The sequence below is a fragment of the Mycteria americana genome, chromosome Z (genome assembly GCF_035582795.1).
Source record: "Mycteria americana isolate JAX WOST 10 ecotype Jacksonville Zoo and Gardens chromosome Z, USCA_MyAme_1.0, whole genome shotgun sequence".
Taxonomy (NCBI): domain Eukaryota; kingdom Metazoa; phylum Chordata; class Aves; order Ciconiiformes; family Ciconiidae; genus Mycteria; species Mycteria americana.
In genome coordinates, this window is record NC_134396.1 from 37,635,053 (window position 1) to 37,658,077 (window position 23,025).

The window sequence follows — 23,025 nt, forward strand, 5'->3', positions numbered from 1 at the left end:
GGATGCATAACTTCAAGAAGAAAACTTGCAGACTTATTTAGTGGTTGAGGTGTCTTCCTCAAGACTCCTATTGAGCTCATAAAAAAGCTTCAGAAAGTTTAATACTTGGCTCTAAAACTTACTTTCATTTGATGTTTCAAGGAACTGGCTTTTGAAGTTCAGAGACATGGAAAAAAATCCCAAACTTGTTTTTAAAATATTTGGCCAAGAACTTGTGTTTTTTTTGTAAATTCTAACAGATGGTCCAGTTCAGGCAAGCTGGGTTCAAAATCACTATGGCAGATCTCAAGGCTAAGCAAGAGCCATGACTGGAAGTGGGGTGTAGGAAAGCTGAAGTTATTTTGTCTCTCTCATTTACAGAAAGACATAAACACCTAAACCACTATTTTTACTATTACTGAAGATCCAATATATTTTCTTAGAGAAGTGACAACTCTGAAGTTGCAATTGTGCAACTGACTCCACTCATAGTCAAACAAAAAAAGAGTTGTTCTTTCTATTCCAGAACTGCAATAGGTAATTGGAAACAGTTGATTATTGAACCTCAACAAAATAATCACTTCAATCTCAAGAAGCAGACCCACATTTTTCTATTAAAAAAAATAAAAAAGGAGATAACCTTACCAGAGTATTATATAAACTGATGTCTACTTCAAGACCACTTCTGACATGGAAAAATTTGACAATCGGGACTTTAGCAGTTGTTATAGGCAAGATATTTCTTAAACCTAGGATGAAATGTTTAATTACTGAATGACTGCAATACAGTCATAACAGTATCAAATGGTCTACAAATAACTCTAAACTGTAGTAAAAAGGCTACAAAATAAGATCTTAGTTGATACCAAAATTGTGTTTCAGTTATATTTTAGGCATTTGTCAAACATGATGAATCTGCTGAACGTAATATATACAAATACACATTTAGCCCCCCAGTAAAGATCAGTCTAAAAGTTACAGAAAAATAAGCTTAAGAGATCATTGATAGTTCACTCCAATTATATTAAATTCATGTGAGATACACCAAAACAAGCACTATAGAATGATAATTTCTTGTAGAAAAAAACAGAATTACCATTGCAAACTTGTATCAGCCTACCGTTATACTATTAACTTATTAGGCACTGAACATACAAATACAACGTAACTACTAACTTGAAGCCTCAATTTTTAACTTAAGGTTTGTTCTTGTGCATGCAGGTTATAAATATACTATCTGTCCAATTCAGATGTGGTCCTATAACTTTATAACCTCATAGACCTATGTGTGCAAACAAAAATAAATCCAAATGTTCACAACTCTTACTACCATTAAGCTCTTCAATATAGTTTTATCTTAATGATTTTCATCTACAGTGCCCCAGAACATTCTCACTACAGCAACTGAAGTCACATAAACAGAACCACTTATTTTAATTTTCAAGAAAGTTACCTGACTGTTTCTTGAGAACTTTTGCTAAATCTTCAATGATTCTGATGCAATCAAGTCCCTAAGACATTAAGAAAAATAGTTGAAAGTTGGATCTGCTACAAGTATTTTAGGCAAACCTTTCATTACTTGCCATTAAGCTTAAAGCTGTATAATTTAGAGTTTCATATTATACAGAATTATGTGAATACCAGAAATTGTTTCAAAATCACATTTGTAAAATCAACATGAGATAGTATCTTAACATAGGCTTATTAAAAGTTTATATTAGGCATGAAAGGAGATTGATGTCCTATTCCACTGTCTCCCATTCTAGTTGTTTATGCTACAAAGCACATTTTTTATATCTGCACAGCTAATGCTAGAAGTAATGGTAGTGCAGAATTCAGAAGAAAAGTGACTACTGAGAGTAGGTCTTAAATTCATGCCTAGACCAACAGCAAAACTCCAGAAAATAACCTGCCTTTGTGGCACCAATTTGTGTTTTCTTTTAATCTGAAAAGCTTTTATAAAATAAATAAATTTATTCCACTATATACACAATATAACCATGAAATTTTGCATTTATTAAAAAAAAAAAAATATTTTCAAACTACCTCAGCAGTTTCCAGCCCATTCATCGTCATACAGATATCAAGGTCACTTTGTTTGAAACCAAAGCCATTTTTTGAGGAGCCAAACAAATTCAGCTTGGTTCCTGTAAGAGATGTGATGGGTTATAACCACATATTGACACAGAATCTCAAATTGTATATAGCTTCAAACCACTGCATGTCTTAATACAGCATGAAAACACTAAGTATCTTTCTATGGTACATCAAAACTTATTTTCTTATCAACTTTGCTGATGAGGAAAGAATCTCTGCTTTTATTGGTTCAAATGAGCAGCCTGACAGATCCAGACACAAGTTAGGTTTTCCAATAATCAAATCATCAGCATGCAGGTCCAAGCTGAAATTTGATAAAATATGTAAGACTGCTCTCTACAGAGATTTTTCAGGATAAGGGACTTAATCTCTTCACATACCAGGCTCCAGCCAAAAAAATCTTTTGCTAATTTTAAAAGACTATGAACTGAATTCCAGGTAAGAACTCCAGAAACAAACAAAAAAATAAAAAAGCTGAGTTCCACAGATAGGTCAGATGTTGTGCCTGTATTTTAAAATATTCCAAAACCAGTTAAGTTTCAGTAGGAAGGACTACAAAAAGCTTGTTGTTTGTAAGAGCAGATACAACAACAAGAAGCCTGGCTAATGACTAAGGCTAAAACAACAATTATAAACCTGTTCCACTGCTGCTTTGATTGTTTCCTCCTTAACTTGCCATTGTTCCTTCCTACTAATGTGTTCTATATATGTCTAGGTCAAAAAAGACTTAAACCAAGGCCTTAAAAGACTTAAAATGGAAATTAATGTAATGAAGTAAAGCAATGCTGAGCAATAATATAGGTAAAGTGTTTATTATGCTGATACGATATGTTTTGTTGGAAAACACTCAAATATGAACACAAAGTATAAATATAAAGCTAGAACTGCCTAATTACCTGGGAAATCCTGTCTAATGAAGTCTTCCAAGTTTTGTCTTATATGTTCCCGAGCCTGATCCTCTACAATATTTGGAGCAAAATCATCTTAAAAAAAAAAAAAAAAAAAGGACAACTATTCAGGCAAACTGATCTGCAGAAAGAATTAACAGCAAAGATTCAAATGAAAAAAGTAAGGGGTTTACAGCAGGGTGGGAAAAGAAAAAGCAAGAGAAGATTCACATGTGAAGGAAAGAAAGCAAGGATGAAGTAGAAGAGAAATACCTGTTCAAAGAAAAACATTAATTAGACAAATAATGCATTTTGTCTGGTCAGAAATGGCGAGAGAGAAAGGAGGAAAGCTGGGTCACTCTGAAAAGAACAAAAGTGGAGAAGTGTTACAAAACAGTATTTTGACTCCATTTTTTCTAGAACACTGAGGTCTGTTTACTAAAACCCACAAGTTAAGGAACAGTAACAAAATTCAAAGTAGATAGAAATTAAAAGCATCAGTCAAAAAACTCACCCCAAATTAAACTCTTAGAAATTATATTAAGATGCCTAAATGAGTAATCAGACAGCCCATGTGTGGAAGATAAACCTAAACATTTTGTGTTTCTCTAGACACAAACTACTTAGTAGTCCTGTTAAAGCCCCTACAAATCTTAGAATTGTATCTAAGAGAGTTGGATGCAGTGTTGCAAATAAACCATCCCCCTTTATAACACCATTAGCCTGTGGTTATTTCATTGTTTTCTGCAGTTCTTTTTCCACCGCACAACAATATTCAAAGGAAAAAACTTACTGTAACATTGGACACAAACTTGATCTAGAATAACTGAAAATTTGGGTGTCAGTGCTGGCAGTGGGTCAAGCTCAATTTTCTTGAAGTCTTCTGGACAATCCCTCTTTAAATGACCTTCCCGTTTGCACAAGCTACATACTACCGTAGGAGACTGCGTGAACAGAAAGCAAGATTGGTTTTAAAAACTATAATGCTTTAATGAATTTGAGCAACACTTTCATATAACTGATAATAGAACATAAGCAATATGTTTATGTTCTGATACAGCTTGCTTACCTTGCCCTTTGTAAAAGCTGGTTTACTGAATTCATAAAAGAGTTCAGATTCTAAACACTGTTCTATTGATGTGTTCTCTTCAAAAAGGCTTCCCTTCTCAGTAAGATCCTCTTGACTCAAATTGATCCTCAGAGGTTCCTCCACATTTTCTTCAAAGTGTCTGTCCTCATATTTACTGGGGATGGAAAAATCATCTTCTTCCTCTGACACTGCATCATCATCTCCAGATCCAGTGTATATGTTATCTAGTTCATCTCCAGCTCTTTGGATAACACCACACTCTCTCTGGTTTAGAAGACTTGGCTCTTCCTCCTCTTCCTCCTCATCATCTGAGTTAATAATTTGGGATATATGACTCTGTGCTGAAGATAGGAATTTTGGGGGGGATTCATCAATTTCATCAGTACCTTCAGTGCTCTCCTCATCAATGTCAATGTTGTCATCCATTATACCACTGCATTCTAAGCCAAACTCATCACTCTCTGTAAGGGCAACATTTTGAAAACCTTCTAAGTCTGAAGTACTACATGTCTCTGTATCATGCTCATTCACTGTAACAGGGAGATCTCCGCTATCACTGTCTTCATCTACTCCCTGCTCAGCAGTCAAGATATTATTCCATCTTCTTTTTTGTTGTTCATGTTCTTCCTCTTCCTCCTCTTCTTCCTCTTCATTTCCACTCTCTGTCTCTTCACAACTTGGTTTAAAATCCTCATTATCTCCAGAAATAATTTCCTCAATTATACAGTCTGAATCTTCATGGGAAATTCCCAAATGACTGGTATCATCAGCCAGTTCTTCTTCTGTGAAGCTTTCTGAGCCATCACACAGCTTTGAAGGATCAATTCTATGTGCCTGGGGTGTACCTGTAGTCTCTGTTATGCGCTCTTCCACTACAGCTGTGTTTGTTCTACCATCCAAGTTTTGCAACTCAGAATCTTCATGCCTTATAACATCTTTCCCATCGTCCAGCATTTGGGATTTCTCCTCATTGGCATTTGGAGAGGATTTTTTCCTCCATTTTGCACTTTTTTTGTGAGGCAAAGCAAAATACTTGTAAGTTGCTCTCAGACAGTGAAGAATATACTCATACACCAGCTGGCTGTTCAGAGTTCTTGCCACATTCCTTTTGACTGAATAGGGGTCTAGTAGAAAGAAGAAGTGTGCCGACAGTGCAGCAGTTAACTTTTTTTAAAAAAAGAAACTTACATCCTTACAAAATTTGGATATGCTACTGTTACTCTAAAACATTGTGTAGGGACATAAGATCTAAGAAGTTGTCTGAGCAGCCAGGGATCAGGTTAGGAAAGCTAAAGTCCGGATAGAATTAACACTGGCCAGGGACGTCAAGGGCAACAAGAAAAGCTTCTATAGGTACGTCAGTGATAAAAGGAAGACTAGGGAAAATGTGGTCCCTCTCCAGAAGGAAACGGGAGACCTGGTTACCTGGGATATGGAGAAGGCTGAGGTATTCAATGACTTTTTTGCCTCAGTCTTCACCAGAAAGTGCTCAAGCTATACCGCCCAAGTCGCAGAAGGCAAAGGCAGAGACTGGGAGAATGAAGAACCACCCACTCTAGGAGAAGATCATGTTTGAGACCATCTAAGGAACCTGAAGATGCACAAGTCCATGGGACCTGATGAGATGCATCCGTAGGTCCTGAGGAAACTGGCGGATGAAGCTGCTAAGCCACTATCCATCATATTTCAGAAGTCATGGCAGTCTGGTAAAGTTCACACTGTCTGGAAAAGGGGAAACATAACCTTCATTTTTAAAAGGGAAAAAAGGAAAACTTGTGGAACTATAGGCCAGTCAGTCTCACCTCTGTGCCCAGCAAGATCATGGAGCAGATCCTCCTGAAAACTATGCTAAGGCACATGGAAAATAAGAAGGTGATAGGTGACAGCCAACATGGCTTCACTGAGGGCAAATCGTGCCTGACAAATTTGGTGGCCTTCTACAACGGGGTTACAGCATTGGTGGGTAAGGGAAGAGCGACTGACATCATCTACCTGGACTTGTGCAAAGCATTTGGCACTGTCCTGCACAACATCCATGTCTCTAAATTGGAGACACATGGATTTGATGGCTGGACCACTCAGTGGATAAGGAACTGGCTGGATGGTCCCACTCAAAGAGTTGCAGTCAATGGCTCAATGCCTGTGTGGAGACCTGTGATGTGTGGTGTCCCTCAGGGGTCTGTATTGGGACCAGTATCATTTAACATCTTTGCTGGGGACATGGACAGTGGGATTGAGTGCACCCTCACCAGGTTTGCAGATGACAGCAAGCCAAGTGGTGTGGTTGATACTCTAGAGAGAGGGGATGACATCCAGAGGGACCTTGACAGGCTTGAGAGGTGGGCCCATGCGAGCCTTATGAAGTTCAACAAGGCCAAGCACAAGGTCCTGGAACTGCGTTGGGGCAAACTCAAACATGTATACAGGCTGGGCAATGAGTGAATCGAGAGCAGCTCTGTGGAGAAGGACTTGGGGGTATTAGATGAAAAACTGACTATGACCCAGCAATGTGCACTCACAGCCCAGAAAGCCAGTGCTAGGCTGCATCAAAAGAAGTGTGGCCAGCAGGTCGAGGGAGGTGATTCTCCCCCTCTACTCCCCTCTTGTGAGACCCCACCTGCAGTATTGTGTTCAGCTCTGGGGGCCCCAACATAAGAAAGACATGGACCTGTTGGATTGGGTCCAGGAGGGCCATGAAGACGATCAGGGGGCTGGAGCACCTCCCCAATGAGAACAGGCTGAGAGAGTTGGGATTGTTTAGCCTGGAGAAGAGAAGGCTCCAGGGAGACCTCATAGCAGCCTTCCAGCACCTGAAGGGGGCCTAGAAGAAAGCTGGAGAGGGACTTTTTACAAGGGCATATAGTGATAGGACAAGAGTTAATGGCTTTAAACTGAAAGAGGGTAGATTTAGATTAGATATAAGGAAGAAATTCTTCACTATGAGGGTGGTGAGGCACTGGAACAGGTTGCCCAGAGAAGCTGTGGATGCCCCATGCCCGGAAGGCCAGGTTGGATGGGGCTTTGAGCAACCCGGTCTAGTGGAAGGTGTCCCTGACGATGGCAGGGGGGTTGGAACTACATGATCTTTAAGGCTGCTTCCAACCCAAACCATTCTATGACTCTATGATCTATGAATTGTGCTGAATACAATTTTTAAGTCCACTTAATTGCTTTTGATAATGTTGAAAAAAATACCCAAGAGAAATATTACTTAAATTGTTTTTTTCCAAAACATATTCTACTATATTATTGGGAATCACAGTCTAGTATTGAAAAATTCTAAGTTATTACACACAATGTCAATAGCCAAGACAGTACCCTAGAAAATTAAAGTAACAGTTCTTTAAAGTTTGTGGCTATATATACCTTCCACAGCAATGCGCTTTTTAGGCCAGTCCTTTGATTCACGAGACACTGTTTCTTTGAGTCGTATGCTAATAACCAAATCAGCCATATTGAACTCCAAGGCATAGAAACGAAGCATTTCTACCCAGAGCTGACCAGCAGGTGCTGAACACTGCTGTTCTGAACCAAATACTAAGGGAACCTGTCAATTACAGAAGAAAAGCTTAAATAATATTTAATGCACAGGTGTTTAGCTGTTACACTTCCTTGTATTTAATCTGTAATGTAATATTACAAAATTTATAGTTACTTCTCTACTCCTGCAATTGCAATAAAAACTGCAATTAAAAAATTGGAAGAGATAGTATAAACTTAGATTATAAAACTTCGAAGTGAAAGACTGCAGCAATGATAAAGAATAGCATCAATGATTAATAACAACTGCTTGTTTAAGTGCTTTTGCCATAATTAATAAATTTCCAAGAAAATATCACATCTAATCTAATTGGACAGAATGGATTATATAGCCTATTTTTTAGCAAAGCCTGAACTGTTAACTGTCAAAACGTGCAATCATATAATGATACCGTTTCTTGCAAAGTTGTTATAAAATAAATAATTTGTAAGAATAGTTAAGAGGAAGTATTTTTCATATGCTTAACCTAATTCTGAGATAAAATTGCTTCAACTCTATAAACTGTATTCTCCCCTGACAGATTAAAACCTAGGGTCTTATCAAAGAGCTTGAAATAACACCTAGTTTCCTGCTAGCATCTTAGCACCAAGAAGTAAGCATAGTAAGTATGGTATCAAGCAGTTATGCAATCTCTTAGTTCAGCTTGTGGTTTTGCAACATAAACACAAAACAAAAATAGAAGATGGTTCTTTTTTCAAGAACAGCAATGACTGCTGGACTACTACAGAAGTAAATTACATGGTTCAGACCTTGCCCCTTCTAGGGGAAGTTTCTTGTGGCAAATCAGAATCATCAATGGGGTTATGCTCCCAAACCACAGCATCATTCTCGACTTCTCTCAGATGAAAATTAGTTAATTTGTTTAATGAAAATCCTCCAATCTAAAGGAAATAGAAAAAGAAACATACAGCTAAACATCACGTGAACTTTAAATCTCCCCCCCCCCCCCCCCCCCCCAGCTGTAAGCCAAATTAAAACAGAACGTAGTTTAAAAATAGCTGTTCCAGGCCTAGAATATGCCCCAATCTGCTTCTCTCTTCTCCTTATACTTCTCTACAAAAAGCACTCAAGAGTTCAGTGCTCTTGGAAGGGTATCCATATGTCATAGAACCTTGTCTTTGCACATTACACAAGCATAAATATGTATTTTTTAATTATATGGCTGTATACTATAGGACTTTTCTCTCATTCAGTGCAGAGAGTGGAGAGGCTTTGGGAATCAATCAGTCATGTACTGAAGGAAATAGTTAACTGCAAGGCCCATGCAATTGGTTATGGAAACTGGAACATGCACACTAAATATAACAGGTGACTAAGAACAAAAATGGGTGCCATGAATGTAACACCTGAATGGTGTCCTGGAGAACTGGATTCTGGATTTGTGTCCATAATACAGCTCCTGATGTTAAGATGCATTTCAGCTTCTAAACCCAAGAAATACATGCTCTAAAGCCCTAGTCTGATCCCTCGGGGCAGGTATCACACTGGTGTGCTCCCCAACTGTGGTCTACATTTTGAAGAATTAGATGTCAAAATCCAAGACACTGTCTTGGGATGTAGCTATGTAAATTCAAAGTTCTCAAGAGTCTGGCAGAAAGGCTGAACAAATGAGGAAGTAGGTTATGAAGTGCATTATTCAATGCCCAGCTCTCCTTACTCACAAAAGGGGCAACAGAGCACTTAATTCAATGACTAGGACTGTGAATTGCATCCTTACAGCCAAGCATACAAAAGTTAGGTGTAGTCTGGCTGAATTCACATTCTTTCTGAATTCCTGCAGAAATGGCTGGCTTATGGCTTGCTCAGAACAGCAAGAAGCTGACGGGTTACACACCACACGTGATTGCTCCTCTCATTCATATTATTCAGTGTATTAATACACATACCCATGATCCCAAATAGACAGGTAGAAAAGGCTCTTTCCTCTGTTGTAGAAAGAAAATAACCATTAAAGCGAACACATAAGGTGACAAGCCTCCCTCTTCAGGATGATCAACACAGCACAACTGTAAAAATAAATGGTGCAGTCAAAGTTTCAAGTGATACCATGAAAAATATTCTTTTAATTACTGTTCAGAAGTCTGTCACATTAAATACTGACAGAAACTCAGACATCTTTCACCTCTTGTGGGATGGACTTTGTTCTCAAGGCCTGCGTATTTACTGGAGTTATGTTATTACCATAATATTTTCAGTGTAAGAGCCATAGGATGCAGAGTGGCAAAACAGACAGCATACAGCACCTTTGCAAAAATGGTGACTCATTTTACGTAGATATAGTACAAGCCAAAAGTTTTTCAATGTTTTTCTTAAATCATATTTTAATTGCAGGCACACAAAGTTTTGGAACAATTTATTTTAATTCACAAGAAAATTTTCATCTACATATGGAAACAAGCAGCTTTTTCTTTCAGTTTTTTCATGATGTGTTAAAATTACAGGAAACAGGTAATTCCATTTCATATATATTCCCCTGACTCGTTTGGTAACAGAGCAGGATACTTACAGTCTGCATGCCACTGGCTGAAGCTTAAAATTCCACTTCGAAATTTAGCAGAACATTATAACACACAAATGATAGTTATATCATTTATAAAATTTACAATTTATAAAAAATTTAAATATCCTTTTTCCAACTCTTTTTCTAAAGACAGTTTCAACAACTGTTTTCTAAACCATACCTACAGTCTTACCAGCATAATAATCAATGTTCATTCAATATTTATTCACAGATGGGGGAATACAAATGACCCTTACCTTTGCCCAGTACCTGAAGGCAATCACTAAAGGTACTACAGTAGGTTCCAGTTTTCCAAGTGTAGCCAAATGGTTTGTTGTTAAACAAGCATTCTCATTCCCTGCACTCACTTTACAAATAAGGCCACTAAAACCCAAAAAGAAACAAAGTAAAAGATCTTGGAGGTTTTGTAAGAACAGCCATAGGTCAGATGACATCTCACAAAACAGTGTAACAGAAGGCTGTAAGGAAAGACCTAACAGCTTCTCAAAGACAGGGTATCTACATTGAACATAGCATGGAAAACCAATTTGATTTATGGTTAGGTTGAAAATATATGCATTATAATTTTCTGTAAAAGTGTTTTCAAATACAATTCAAATTTAAGTATTTGTCTCTATTGATATTAATTCACCAAACTAAAAAAAATTACAGTACTAATTGCCTTCACGAATCAAAAACATCTTCCCATACCACACCCATCAGAAAACAGTTTCTATGCTGTTTCCACAGCACAAGAAACATTTTCAAACAGTGAAAGATGAAGGTAGCAGCAAATAACTGGTAATATTTCTGTATCAGTAGCTGTTTACAGAATGTTTCATGAATCTTAAGTGATATCCATTAAATGGGCAAAATAAAATGTCTTTCACTTGTTCTCAAAATACTAGTGAAGCTCAGCAAGCTGATCTTGCCCTTACAGAAATCCATAATTTAATATGGTATCTACATTACCTATAAGGAAGGAAAGTTTCTGCTTAAGCAGTTATCCCAAATGGAAGGGTAAGGGTACATGCTGGAAGCCGTAATGGTTGAAGGGATTGGGAAATACACAGCTGAGGACAGAACAACCCTTACCCTCTTATTCTAGGCTAGGAATGACTTGCCCATTGAGTGTTAGTTTGTGTTTCAAGATCCATGGAACTGTAATAATTTAGTACAGAAACGTCATTTTTCAGATGTTGGTACATATAATTTACATTGCTATATACTATTAGAACACACAAAGTGACAACTGAGACCTTTGCTTTTCTCTGCACACCACCACTGGTATTCTAGCATGGAAATCTGCATCAACTTCCATAAAAGATTCTAGGGGGAAGAAAGAAAAAGAAGCCATGTTAAGCATGGTGTTGACAAAAAAATATGTTGAACTAGATGCAACTGGAAGAGTACAGTTAGAACCTCAACTTCTTAATAAAATGACTAATTTTGAGACAATCTGATAGATTAATCCTGTCACTCTTTTAAGGAAAGTTTTTCATATGTAATGGGAAGAGTATGGTCTATACTCTATGATAAGCACTGTTATGAAAATACTCGAAAAAAAAAAGGAACTTTTCAAAATTCATATACACAGTAGGTATAATTAAGCAGGTATCTTTTGGTTAAGTACTGGCTTCAGTAATCCAGGCATACAGACAGACCAATGACATCTGTAAAACAATGTTAATGTGAAAGATGAAAACCAGAGCGTTAGGTCAGTACTAGACAGAAAGAAAATATCCAAGTTTATTTTCCCTGGTAATCTAGAAATGCTCTATGTAAGCACAGAACAAAACAGGCTTACTGACATGATGTAGTGTCTTCTTGCTATGCTTACTTTTTTTCTTTTCCTCTTATTCTTTACTTAGGTTTCCAAATACAATTCAGCTACATTTTTATCTTAACACTAAAGAAGTACAGATGCCACTGCAGTTCTTTCTCCAAGTGGAATTTATTGATCCAAACTGGGCTTATTTTTGATGCCTGACTGTTTCACTGGGCCAGACAGAGAGGAAACTATGAAACAATTTTAGATACCCAGCTCAAAAATTCTGAAAGGACAAGGTTTTATTCATGTTACCCAGCCATTTGGACACCCGACTTCTTTGAAAAACATCTTGCTTTTGCCACTGGGGTACCTCAATTGCCTAGTGCTCTGTCCCTGTATCTTCTGACTCATAGAAAAAGGCCTTGCACAAGATGTTAATGCAAATATTCCCTGCTTTCAAAACACATTTGAGATCCTACCTTCTTATGGGATCTGGGTCATCATTCCTCCAGTCTGGTTGAACAATAACCCCATTCTCAAAGACTATCATGGTCATTTGACCAGACAAGAAGATGCACATACAATGGGGCGTGGGGGTGGAGAAAAATCTAGGTCAGTAAATATATGCATATTTAATAAACATGTTTGTAACCATAAGGTCTGATTTCCCAACTGTGGGCATAAAGCAAGGTAAGAAAGTACTAAAGCTACTTTTCGTGATCCTCATTTAAAAGGACAGAGTTTCTTTCCCATCTTTTCATTTTTTGCTTGCATATGCTCGAATTGGTTTGAGAAAATGCATTTTTTTTTTAAGATCTTAAGCTTTACTTGCCTATATTAGTGCATAGAGTTGTATTCACTACCTAAAAAAAAAAAAAAAGTGTCTATATGCAGTCATTCGTACATGGCCTCACTGCACTAACAGGCATATGCACATAGTTATAGGAAAAGAGACCACAGTCTGAAAGTATGTTATCAAGTTTCTGATCGCATATTAAGAGCAGCCTAGGCTACTTTCTGTACTATACACGGTTAGTAGAGCAGTCTGGGGAAAGAAAGGCAGAACAGTCTACCTTAAGTTTAATGACATCTTCACTTATAATGTAGAAGAAAACCTCCCACTAGGAATTTCTCATATCAACACAAACAAAGGGACTTCAATAGTCATTAAACTGAATACCAAACCAAAGGCACTTCTGCCAATGTATTATTTTCTGCAGTATTTTTCACATCTTCCTAAAAAAAGAATAGCATGTGGTCTACCTGTTCAACAGAGGTGGAATTCAACAATACTAAGCAGTAGTAGTTTAACAGAATTGAGAAGGCAGCAATTTTTTCTTACCACTGTTCTGGAGACTTTCTTGCACAAGTAAGAGAACATCTGGTTGAGTCATCTGTCAATAAAAGTAAAGCTGTTTTCATAGCTGTCAAAAAGGTGTTTTCCCACAACTCAAAAAAATTTTAAAATATTGCCCATAGGCCACTTCTGTTTTTCTTCCAGAGAGGGCAGCAAGAAGGAAATAAAATAACAGCAATTGAGCAAAAACTGCTCTTACTCCTTGGTTATCGCTAAATTGTACCAAAAAGAACATGAACTCTGCTGATTCTGAAGAAAAAAAAAATTAACCTGGAGTAATTGTAAGTAAAGCTGTTTTTACCTCTATCAAAGACTTAGTTGTGGAAAAAAAACACCAACAGAAATACTATTTCAGTGTGCTTAAATATGATTGCCTTCTGACATAGTGGATCTACCTCACAGGAAAGATTGGAATCCTAGTTTTTTAAAATTATATGCACTTTATGAACTTCACAGAATCACAGAATCGTATAGGTCGGAAAAGACCTTTAAGATCATCAAGTCCAACCATAAACCTAACACTACCAAGACCACCACTACACCATGTCCATAAGCACCTCATCCAAACGTCTTTTAAATACGTCTTTTAAATACTCATCCCTGGGCAGCCTGTTCCAATGCTTGATAACCCGTTCGGTGAAGTAAAATTTCCTAATATCCAATCTAAACCTCCCCTGGCACAACTTGAGGCCATTTCCTCTCGTCCTATCACTTGTTACCTGGGAGAAGAGACCAACCCCCACCTCTCTACGACCTCCTGTCAGGCAGTTGTAGAGAGCGATAAGGTCTCCCCTCAGCCTCCTTTTCTCCAGGCTAAACAGCCCCAGTTCCCACAGCCGCTCCTCATAAGACTTGTGCTCCAGACCCTTCACCAGCTTCGTTGCCCTTCTCTGCACACGCTCCAGCACCTCAATGTCTCTCTTGTAGTGGGGGGCCCAAAACTGAACACAGCATTCGACGTACGGCTTCACCAGTGCCCAGTACAGGGGCACGATCACTTCCCTACTCCTGCTGGCCACACTATTTCTGATACAAGCCAGGATGCTTGGATCATTCTTTTTCCCTACAACATTTCCATCTTTGTTTCCTAGAGGAAATGCTAAATTTTAACTATGAGACTGCCAAATGAACTACAGCAGGAATAAGTTTAAGTATGGAATCATAAGCTTTCCACAGTCCTCAATTTCTTTTCTTTGTTCAAGCATGAAGATGTATAGAAACAACTAGCATGACAAATCAATACTAAATTACTTCACATGTAAATGATGCAAGATGGTTTCATGGCTCAAAAGTAACCTAGCAATCAAAAACTCTGATGTGCATATATCAGTACAGAAACAAGATCACAGAAGTGCCATTTAATCCAGCTGTAAGAGAAGATAAATAATGATCTGTCTCATAGGACTGCTAGGAGTACAGATTTTTAATTGTTTTCAGTTTTTCAGAAGGAAGATTTGATAGAACACAAAGCTATATTATACTGCCTGACCATTACTGGTATACGAAGCTAGGAATGTTATTTTACGACTATTTTAATGTGGTAGCTGTTTTACCCGATGCATTTTCATAAAAAGTGCTACTACCACACTGAGTTATATTTAAACTATAATTTACATAAAGGTGCAAACATTCAAAACCACTTAGACATACTTAATAAAATGGCCTTACTTACAGTGGCAGGAAACTGGATATCTATGTTTATGTCTGAAGTTTTGAAACCAAATCTGCTACAGGAGGAGCCATACAATCTTAATGAGCACTCTGCAACAAAAAGAATTATATTGCATTTACTCTATATCCAGTTCTAAGTCTGTAGCTACTTTATGGCATTATCAGGAGATCTTAAACCTACATCTAGTTTTGATAGCCACAGGAAATGAAGAAGGGTCTTCCAACAGCACAGAACTGTATTAGTAAATCTGGCCTTCCATGCTGTTGCTAATAAAGGCTTATCATGAAGGTCAAATGCCCCCCACGTCCTGTTCATCTTCACTTTTTATTACAGGTCTGTTTGGGTCATGAGCACCATTGTAATTTAATTCTGATACAGGGTTATATTGCCACATCAGGTCATTCAACAGACTAGTAACTAAATATACTGTTTTAGAATTGAGCTAGCCAAGGTTTTTAACTAAGTTTTCACTTTATAAGCTGTTGTTTTCCTTTTTTTAAAAAAAGTTGCCATTTAAAACAAATCGCAAATAATACCTGGCAATTTTTGACGCAGTAAGTTTTCCATCACTGTTTTAATCTCGAGCCTTTCTTCTAGATCTTCGTTAGTTAAGCCAAACTCCTGCACCACATTTTCAATAGCAACACCAATAGCTTGTATCTGGGAAGGTGTTGGAGGAGGCAGAGCGGTCAGCAGCTGTTCTTCTTGCTTTTCCTTTAAAGATAATAATAGTGACATTTTAATGATTTTCTTGAGTTGCTTAATGTACTAGAATAAATGCCTGCAACTCATCCCAAGTAATACCACCACAGGTTTTCCAAATAATGGAGGTAACTGGAAGCAAGAACATCAAGAGAGAAACTGTGACAGGTAAAAATTATTCGATATTCCAGTAGGCTTCAGTAATGTGCAGAGGTATATATACATGTATTTGGAACATTAAAAAAAGTCACCAATTCTTTCATCATCAATGAAGTAGGAAAGGGTAGGAGTTAAAGAGGAAGAAATAGAAAACCTGCAGAAGACAAATATTTTTGCCCACTTCAAGCTGAGAAAGCAGAAGGAACAGAAGATATTTAACTAAAAAAATAGGAAGGAAAATTGAGGTTATGCAGGAAGTTATTCTGATGTTTATGTTCAAAACGAATCCATTTCCTTTACATATAAACAAGTCTGTAATACTCCACAAGTTTTTAATTTAATTTACAGTATTTCTGAATTGAAATCTTCATCCTGCCATATAGGTTATAATTTCCAATCCTGCCATACCAACTATATTTGCTTATTGCTACTCCTCATTGCTCTGGACTTGATCAAAACTCTTCATTGCTGAAATATGCCAATGAAATATACACTAAGAAGAATACACATAACTAGTCTACCAGAATTATAGAACAGCAAAACAGAAGAGTCAGTTGGTACAGCTTTTTTATTATACTTCAATCACCAGTAACAAGATATTACTGAGTTATACTTTAAATGACGACTTCTTTTAATAATAATAGGCATGAAAAAGTACAAATTAAATTCCAAAGCTGAAGGCAGACCGCAGTCCAGATCCCAGGTTTACTCTTTTTACCAGTATCACTAAGTAATAGTTTTTAAGAAGATTCAAACAAAGTAAAAAAGAAATGCAGAATGATTTTAGAAGCAGTGCAGTTTCATTGCCATTAGTAGGGTGAGGACAGTTTCATAAATCTGCATTTTAGACTTTTTCTTGTCCTTAACTCACCTTTAGGCTTTTCTTGTGTCTCTTCTCTTTAATGTGCTTATGGGCAAAAGCCACCGACTCAATCAAAACATCACACAATTTGCAGGTGTATTTTGCTGATGGGTAGCTTCGAGGTTGCTAAAATAAAGATAGCAAAAAACCCTAAAATATAGAAAGATATTACCTTCATTTCATTCAGTACCCTTGCTAAGTTGAATGACTGTAACTCTGAAGTCCAGAAATACTCACTTTAGCTTTCCTAACTCAATTTTTACAGTGAAAAAGTTTGCATATCAAATATAATGCCAGAAGAATGGTGGTACTGGGTCAATCAAACCCAACACCTTGTCTTTTACAGTGGAAAATACCCAATACCCATGGAAGAATATATTAAATGAACAAACATACAATAAAACTTTTCTGATCCACTGCCCCAGCATCTAGTGATCCAATGTTAATTAATGAACTAAAGAAGCAGCCATTTTTTGTGCTTAAATTGCTGCCAAACCAAGATTTATTATAGTAAAAATACAAAGGACAACCTGCCTTCTCTTGATAATTCATTAACAGCACCCTTTTTGTACGTTACATCAATTCTGTAACTGGACTTTCTAGCTACAGTCAGAGAAATTGCTCAAAGTGTAGCCCCTATATTGTATTTACAGACAAAAAAATAGGAGAGGACTATACAAGTAAAGACACTGGCACCTTCTTCAGCCTGTAAACGCAGTCTCGCTTCAATCGTTCTTCAGCTTGTTGCAACCCTAGAAGTTCTTTTGCCGACAGCACAGATTCGTCTATGACTGGACCATCCACTTCATCTTGATCATACTCATCTTTTCTAGTTCTTCTTGATCTTCTTGGTTTCCTAAGCTTCTTCATTTCTTATAAAGAGTTATGAGAGCAAATATGTCAAATAACTTCAGAGTACCACACAACATTTTGTTTTTTTCATTAATTACTCTTCTACTTATGTGCACGTCCAAGAAGATACATACCACCTACCCTGCATTGTTTCATAATCTGTTCTGTGCAAGTCTGATAATAGCAAGAGTGTATATTTGTGTTATAACCTATAGTACCTTTGTTCTGAACTACTAAAAACCACTAATTTGTCCCATTGAAGTCCTTCTTATTTAGATAGTTTTGTTAAGCTATCTAACCTTATTTAGATAGCTTTGTTAAAACTTGCAGAAAAATAAAACTAAATGCAATAGATTTCACTGCCTAGTTGAGACATACCTGTATGTCATTATAATGAAAAGGTAGAATATATCCAAAGATTTCAGGATGCCTAGTCAGGCTTAGGTAGACAAACAAGTTAGAAAATGAACTGACCCATAGACCACTACAAATATCACAGTGAATATCACAATTAGTGAGCATAGGCCAATCTGAAAGATTTGTAAGAGCTAACAGCACTATGATATAGCACTGCCATGGCTTTGCTGACATACAGCAATTATTATCACCAGTAATAACTGTCTGTTAATGTCACTTGCCTTTCAGTTAAACCAGTGTATGGATCAGTATTGCCTTCACATTATTAAACAGACCAGTGAAAAAAAAAATAATAACCTCTATTGGCTACATAAGTCAATAAATAACTACTTGCTAAGTATTTGCACACATTGCTTAATAAAGCTATGCAACTGACAGAATAAACATGCTTAGAAAGCCTGTTATGTTTACAGCAAAAGTTCTGGAACAAATTAATGTAAATACCACTTCTACTTTTAAGCAAACTTTGTCATCAATTTGAAGCAGGAATTGGTACCTGTAAAAGTAATCTCAGGAATGAATATACACAGGCCAGATTTTCACACATGACTTTAGATCACATCTTACCTTTCACTTGAACAGCTATACAGGATGTCCAGATGCATGGAATTTCTAAAGCTCCCTGCTTCTGAGGAAGTTTATGTAACTTCCTTAGACTCCAAAACCCTTATCATAGCATAAGGTTTTAATTTGTAACAATTAAAAAAAAAAAAAAAAAAGATAAAACACAACTGCTTTACCAAATACATTTACAAAGTTTCTTTCCTGCAACCACAATTTTTGTCTCTAATAACTGGCAAAAAGGAAGCAACCTGGTTGTGTATTTTCAACCATTGTTTGATTCAGTTCACTGAGCAGCATGCATGTGCTAGTGCTGTAAAAAGGAACAGGACAAGAATGGTAATAACATTTCTTTCAGCAGCAGCACAAGTTTATGCTGGAATAAAAAGAACTAAGGTTTAATAGGTTGCAGGGACAGTACTCCAAAGGAAGCTCCAAGGAGCAGAAAGAGAAATCAGAGTCTCTGAACTTTAGACATCCATTTTCCATACTGACTCTCCTGCTCAAACTCCTCAGACCCGCCACAGTTGTTTGACTACATTTTTAGTGATCAGCGTAGACATAACTTGGAGAAAAATGTGTATTAAATGAACAACTTTGCAGGAAAGCGTGTGACAACTACCTACTTACAAACTATTTCTGTAATCACTAAGTAACTTAAAAAATTACAAGGTAAATAAATACTTCTAATTTTTGGTAGTTACAGTAGTGACAATTTAATTATAGGTTAATGACTAAATAAAGTACCAAAGGCAAGTTAAAGTTAAAGCTCCTGCAGAAAAATCAGTGCCTCAAGAGATTTCGTAAACTCCTTCCTTATGAGCTACAATAAAAAGACATGAAGGTAAAGGAAAGGGACAACTGCATAAAAAATTTCCAGTAAAAGGAAATGCTAAAAGAAACATTTTTAGTAATTGTTTCCTACTTGACAGAGAGTTAGAGCTTTTGAAGGGACCTCAAGAGGTGAGCTATGCCGTGCCTGTGCTTCGCAGCAGGATGAAATGAACTTTGTCAATCCTGAGCAATGCTCACCTAACCTGTTCTTAAAGGCTTTCAGGTACATCCTCCGTGAGCTGCCCAGACAACCTCTCCAGTACTTCACGAGGTTTACCATTAGATACATCCCTTTTATTCCTCATCTGAACCTTTCTTGCTCAATTTTAGGCCCATTGCTTTGTGTCCCATCTATTGGAAAGATGCGAGCCAGATTACTACATCAGCTTTTTAATACCTTTTTAGACAGCTGAAGACTGCTATCATGCCTCTCTACCCTTTCCTTTTGCAGAAAGATTGGGGATCGTTTACAGATTGTGTGGTTTCTGTTCTCTATGTGCCCTGGCATTCTTCTTGCTCTTCTTTGGACTGTTTCCATTTTATTCATTCAAGTGGGGTGCCAAAGCTGGACAGAGTACTGCAACCAAGTTTACCAAAGACTTACAGAAAAAGGAATACTTCAGGCTGTGAGTCTGTTTTCATGCCTCACAACACCATGACACTGACTACTCATTATCATCTTCTGATTCACTATGATTTCAGATTCTTCTCTAAAAAAAATACTTATAATAACTTTTCCTACTTTATTTGTACAGTTGACATTCCTACTTAGACAATGGCATTTGCACATATTTCTATTGTGTTTCATCCTGTATGTAGGTCATTTCTCCAACTGCGCAGTTATTTTAACTGACCTTCCTGCTTTTCCACATTCAGCTCCTACCATCTCCACAGCATATTCAAATTTAAAAGCACACAATCAATAAGCATGCCGTCTTCATTCATCATCAGAATAGTGTAATAAACATCGAACAGAATAGAATCCTCATAGGTGCTTGCTCAATGCTTCCTATTATTTTGACAAAATCTTTGGTAAGTATTTTCTGAGTATAGTTATCTAATTAGTTCTGCAAGTCTCTTGTAGTAATTTCATCTAGAGAAATTTCCCCTAGTTTACTTACAGGACTGTCATGTAAGAGTGTCTAAAGTACTGCAGTACTAGTACTAGCAGTATCTACTAACTGCTTCTCCCACGTCCACAGGGAACTATCACCATTTTAGAGAAATAAATTAGAAGGACTTGGCATACTTTTTTCATGACGAATTCATGTTTACTGCTACTTTTATCTTTGTTACCTTTCAAATACTTGTCAATAGTAGGTTACATTATTTGTTCCAGAACGGATTCCCAAGGTTAAAGTTGCGTACCGTTTTTTTTTTTTACTTCCACTTTTAAGAGACGCTTGCCCTTTCCTATATGCCAGTAGCTCACTTCTCCTGAATAAGCTCTCAGGTATGATTGCCGGTGGTTCCAAAAATCTACTTCAGTGAGTTCCTGAAGTTTCACAGAACAAAGTTCATTAGACCCAGCAAATTTGAGAACAAACTTGCGAAAGCATTCCACTCTGCTCTCTCCTCATCTGAGGTTGAGCTTAAGTGTGCAACTTACTTCTAACAATGAGAGACACTGGGCACCTGCTGACAGTTTATCTTTTTAGTGACAGCTAGTATCAAGGGAAAGGACATTTAATTCCTGGACTTACTGGTATCAACCAGCAATAGCTTTCCTTCTCAGCAGGGGGGCAGATCAATACTGTCTTTGCCGCCCAGTCTTAACTAAAAGAAGACAGATGTCTTGCTAACAGGCAGTTGTTCCATGTTAGCAGCACCTCATCTGTGCCTTAGTCTTTCTTATTTTGTCTAACTACATTCTCTTTAAAGCTTCCTCTTTCTGTTACACTTCCTTCTGGTACTCAGACTCAATGAAGATCTTACGATATTGATAACTTTATCCTCCCTTAGCCTGTTCTTTCTTGCATTTCAGTACATATGTTGTTATAGACCTCATCAGTAGCTCCAAAATCTTACACTGTATCAACTTAACTGAAACATCCCTTATCAGCATTGACAGATTCAATCAAATTGTACCTGGAAAACTGCAAACAGGGACACTACACAGATGCTGCCATCTGCTTCCTCCTACCACTTATAAACTAACTTACAAAGACAACACAATTTATAAAACAAGTTCCATATCATTCGCTGTAACAATGTTTAAAGTGCTGCAGTATAGTACAGTCAACAGTTCACAACATATGACAGAACAAAAATTATTTTTGCAGTGAAACTTGAAATTTTGCTTTTCAGTAACACACACAGAAGCCACTTTACTGGATAGCTGTGTAAAAACAAACATGTTGATTACCAGAGCTTCCTTCCTGCATGTCTGGCACATCTTCACTCATTAAGTCTTCCTGAAGTTGTCGTCGTACATTTCTGTTTCCAGTACCTTCAACCTCATGAGAAGAGTCCTTTCTTGTCCTGTTATGCACAGGAATCGAGGCAACAGATCTGTGCTCTCTCCAGTTGTCAGATGTACCAAGGTGGTCATCAGATACCCACTTCTTCATTTGGTCTCTTTGTGTATCATTTAACTTTGACCCTTGACCATAAGTTGTGTTTTTAAGTGAATTTGGGCTACTCAAAACACTACATGGCCCTCGCCTGGGACTGCTTCCATAATGACCTGGTGTTCCCTTTTTCTTTTGCAGGCTGGTATCTACTTTATTGCTATGGCCATTTCCATATTCATCCATGACTCGGTAGTCTTTCTGTACAGGACTTCCGTTTAATTCTTCTTGAGCTGAAATTTCCTGTTCTTTATTTTGTTTGGCAAAGCAAGGTTTTGCAGCATCCCCCATGGTTATTGCTGTTCAATCTAGTGATTACCACCTAGGAATTAAAAAGTTAAAAGCTGTATTTTAAAATTAATCAAGAGACAAACACTGGTTATTATTTGTTATGGAAATCTCAACAACCAAAGCCCTGGCTCTGTAATACCATCAAGGCAAGCAAGTCTTGGTAGAAAGCAAAATTTGCTCCAACCAAACAAAAGGCAGTTCAGAACTCAGCTTTCTCCTCTTAAAATGTCTAACACCTATGGCTGGTTCACAAAATGCAGAGACAGCCTATGGCTTTTTTGGGCATTAAGGTCTAGATGCCTTTAGGACAGGTAACTACTTTTAAAAGTCCACATCAGTCTCAGCTCCGTACAGGAAAGCTTTGAAAGAATGACTGAAGGAACTTTGTAGCATGTAGAATATGTAGGAGGCAATAACGAGGATGGCCCCAAAGCCATTCTACATCATCTGAATATTTTTCTTTCCCCGCAGTAGACACTGTTCACCTTGTGAAGAGTGAAAACTGTGATCAGAGGAGAGAGAGATGCAGAAGTTGAGTAGCAATCCATCTGCCAGGCAAATGTGATACAATGATTAAGAAACAATGCTGCACTGCCCAGTGCACTCTGCACATTTTACCTAGACCAGCATTCTGAGGTCTCACATTACCGGGTATTAAGCACTCACATTTCATATTATTTTAGTATTCTCTAAAACATCTGGGCTACCAATTTGCTCTCTCCCCCCCATACACTTGGCCACGTCCATGTTCTTGTTATAAAAGATTTCCAGGGAGCTATAACTCCAATGTTAGCATAAATCTGCATGAATTGTGAAAGGGGGAGTTACCTGGGAGAGACTGGCTAAACACATGTAAGCAGCAGTGGGCCACATCGACAGTGAA

At 37.4% G+C, this 23,025-nt stretch overlaps 1 protein-coding gene across 2 annotated transcripts in view; it reads right to left on the bottom strand.

Moving 5' to 3' along the window:
- The window catches only part of TUT7 (terminal uridylyl transferase 7), a 36,252-nt gene that overhangs the window by 11,871 nt on the left and 1,356 nt on the right, over positions 1-23,025 (bottom strand). For both annotated transcript variants that reach the window (XM_075488580.1, XM_075488577.1), the window contains exons 2-18: positions 21,647-22,173; positions 17,314-17,489; positions 16,627-16,743; positions 15,431-15,608; positions 14,895-14,983; positions 13,208-13,259; positions 11,354-11,423; positions 10,352-10,478; positions 9,481-9,600; positions 8,344-8,475; positions 7,420-7,600; positions 4,033-5,177; positions 3,757-3,907; positions 2,973-3,059; positions 2,026-2,126; positions 1,433-1,490; positions 625-728 (exon numbers count right to left, since the gene is read on the bottom strand). In XM_075488580.1, the coding sequence (XP_075344695.1) occupies positions 625-728; positions 1,433-1,490; positions 2,026-2,126; positions 2,973-3,059; positions 3,757-3,907; positions 4,033-5,177; positions 7,420-7,600; positions 8,344-8,475; positions 9,481-9,600; positions 10,352-10,478; positions 11,354-11,423; positions 13,208-13,259; positions 14,895-14,983; positions 15,431-15,608; positions 16,627-16,743; positions 17,314-17,489; positions 21,647-22,142 (3,384 nt within the window). In that variant the 5' untranslated portion in view covers positions 22,143-22,173. The remainder of the gene's footprint in view (positions 1-624; positions 729-1,432; positions 1,491-2,025; positions 2,127-2,972; positions 3,060-3,756; positions 3,908-4,032; positions 5,178-7,419; positions 7,601-8,343; positions 8,476-9,480; positions 9,601-10,351; positions 10,479-11,353; positions 11,424-13,207; positions 13,260-14,894; positions 14,984-15,430; positions 15,609-16,626; positions 16,744-17,313; positions 17,490-21,646; positions 22,174-23,025) is intronic.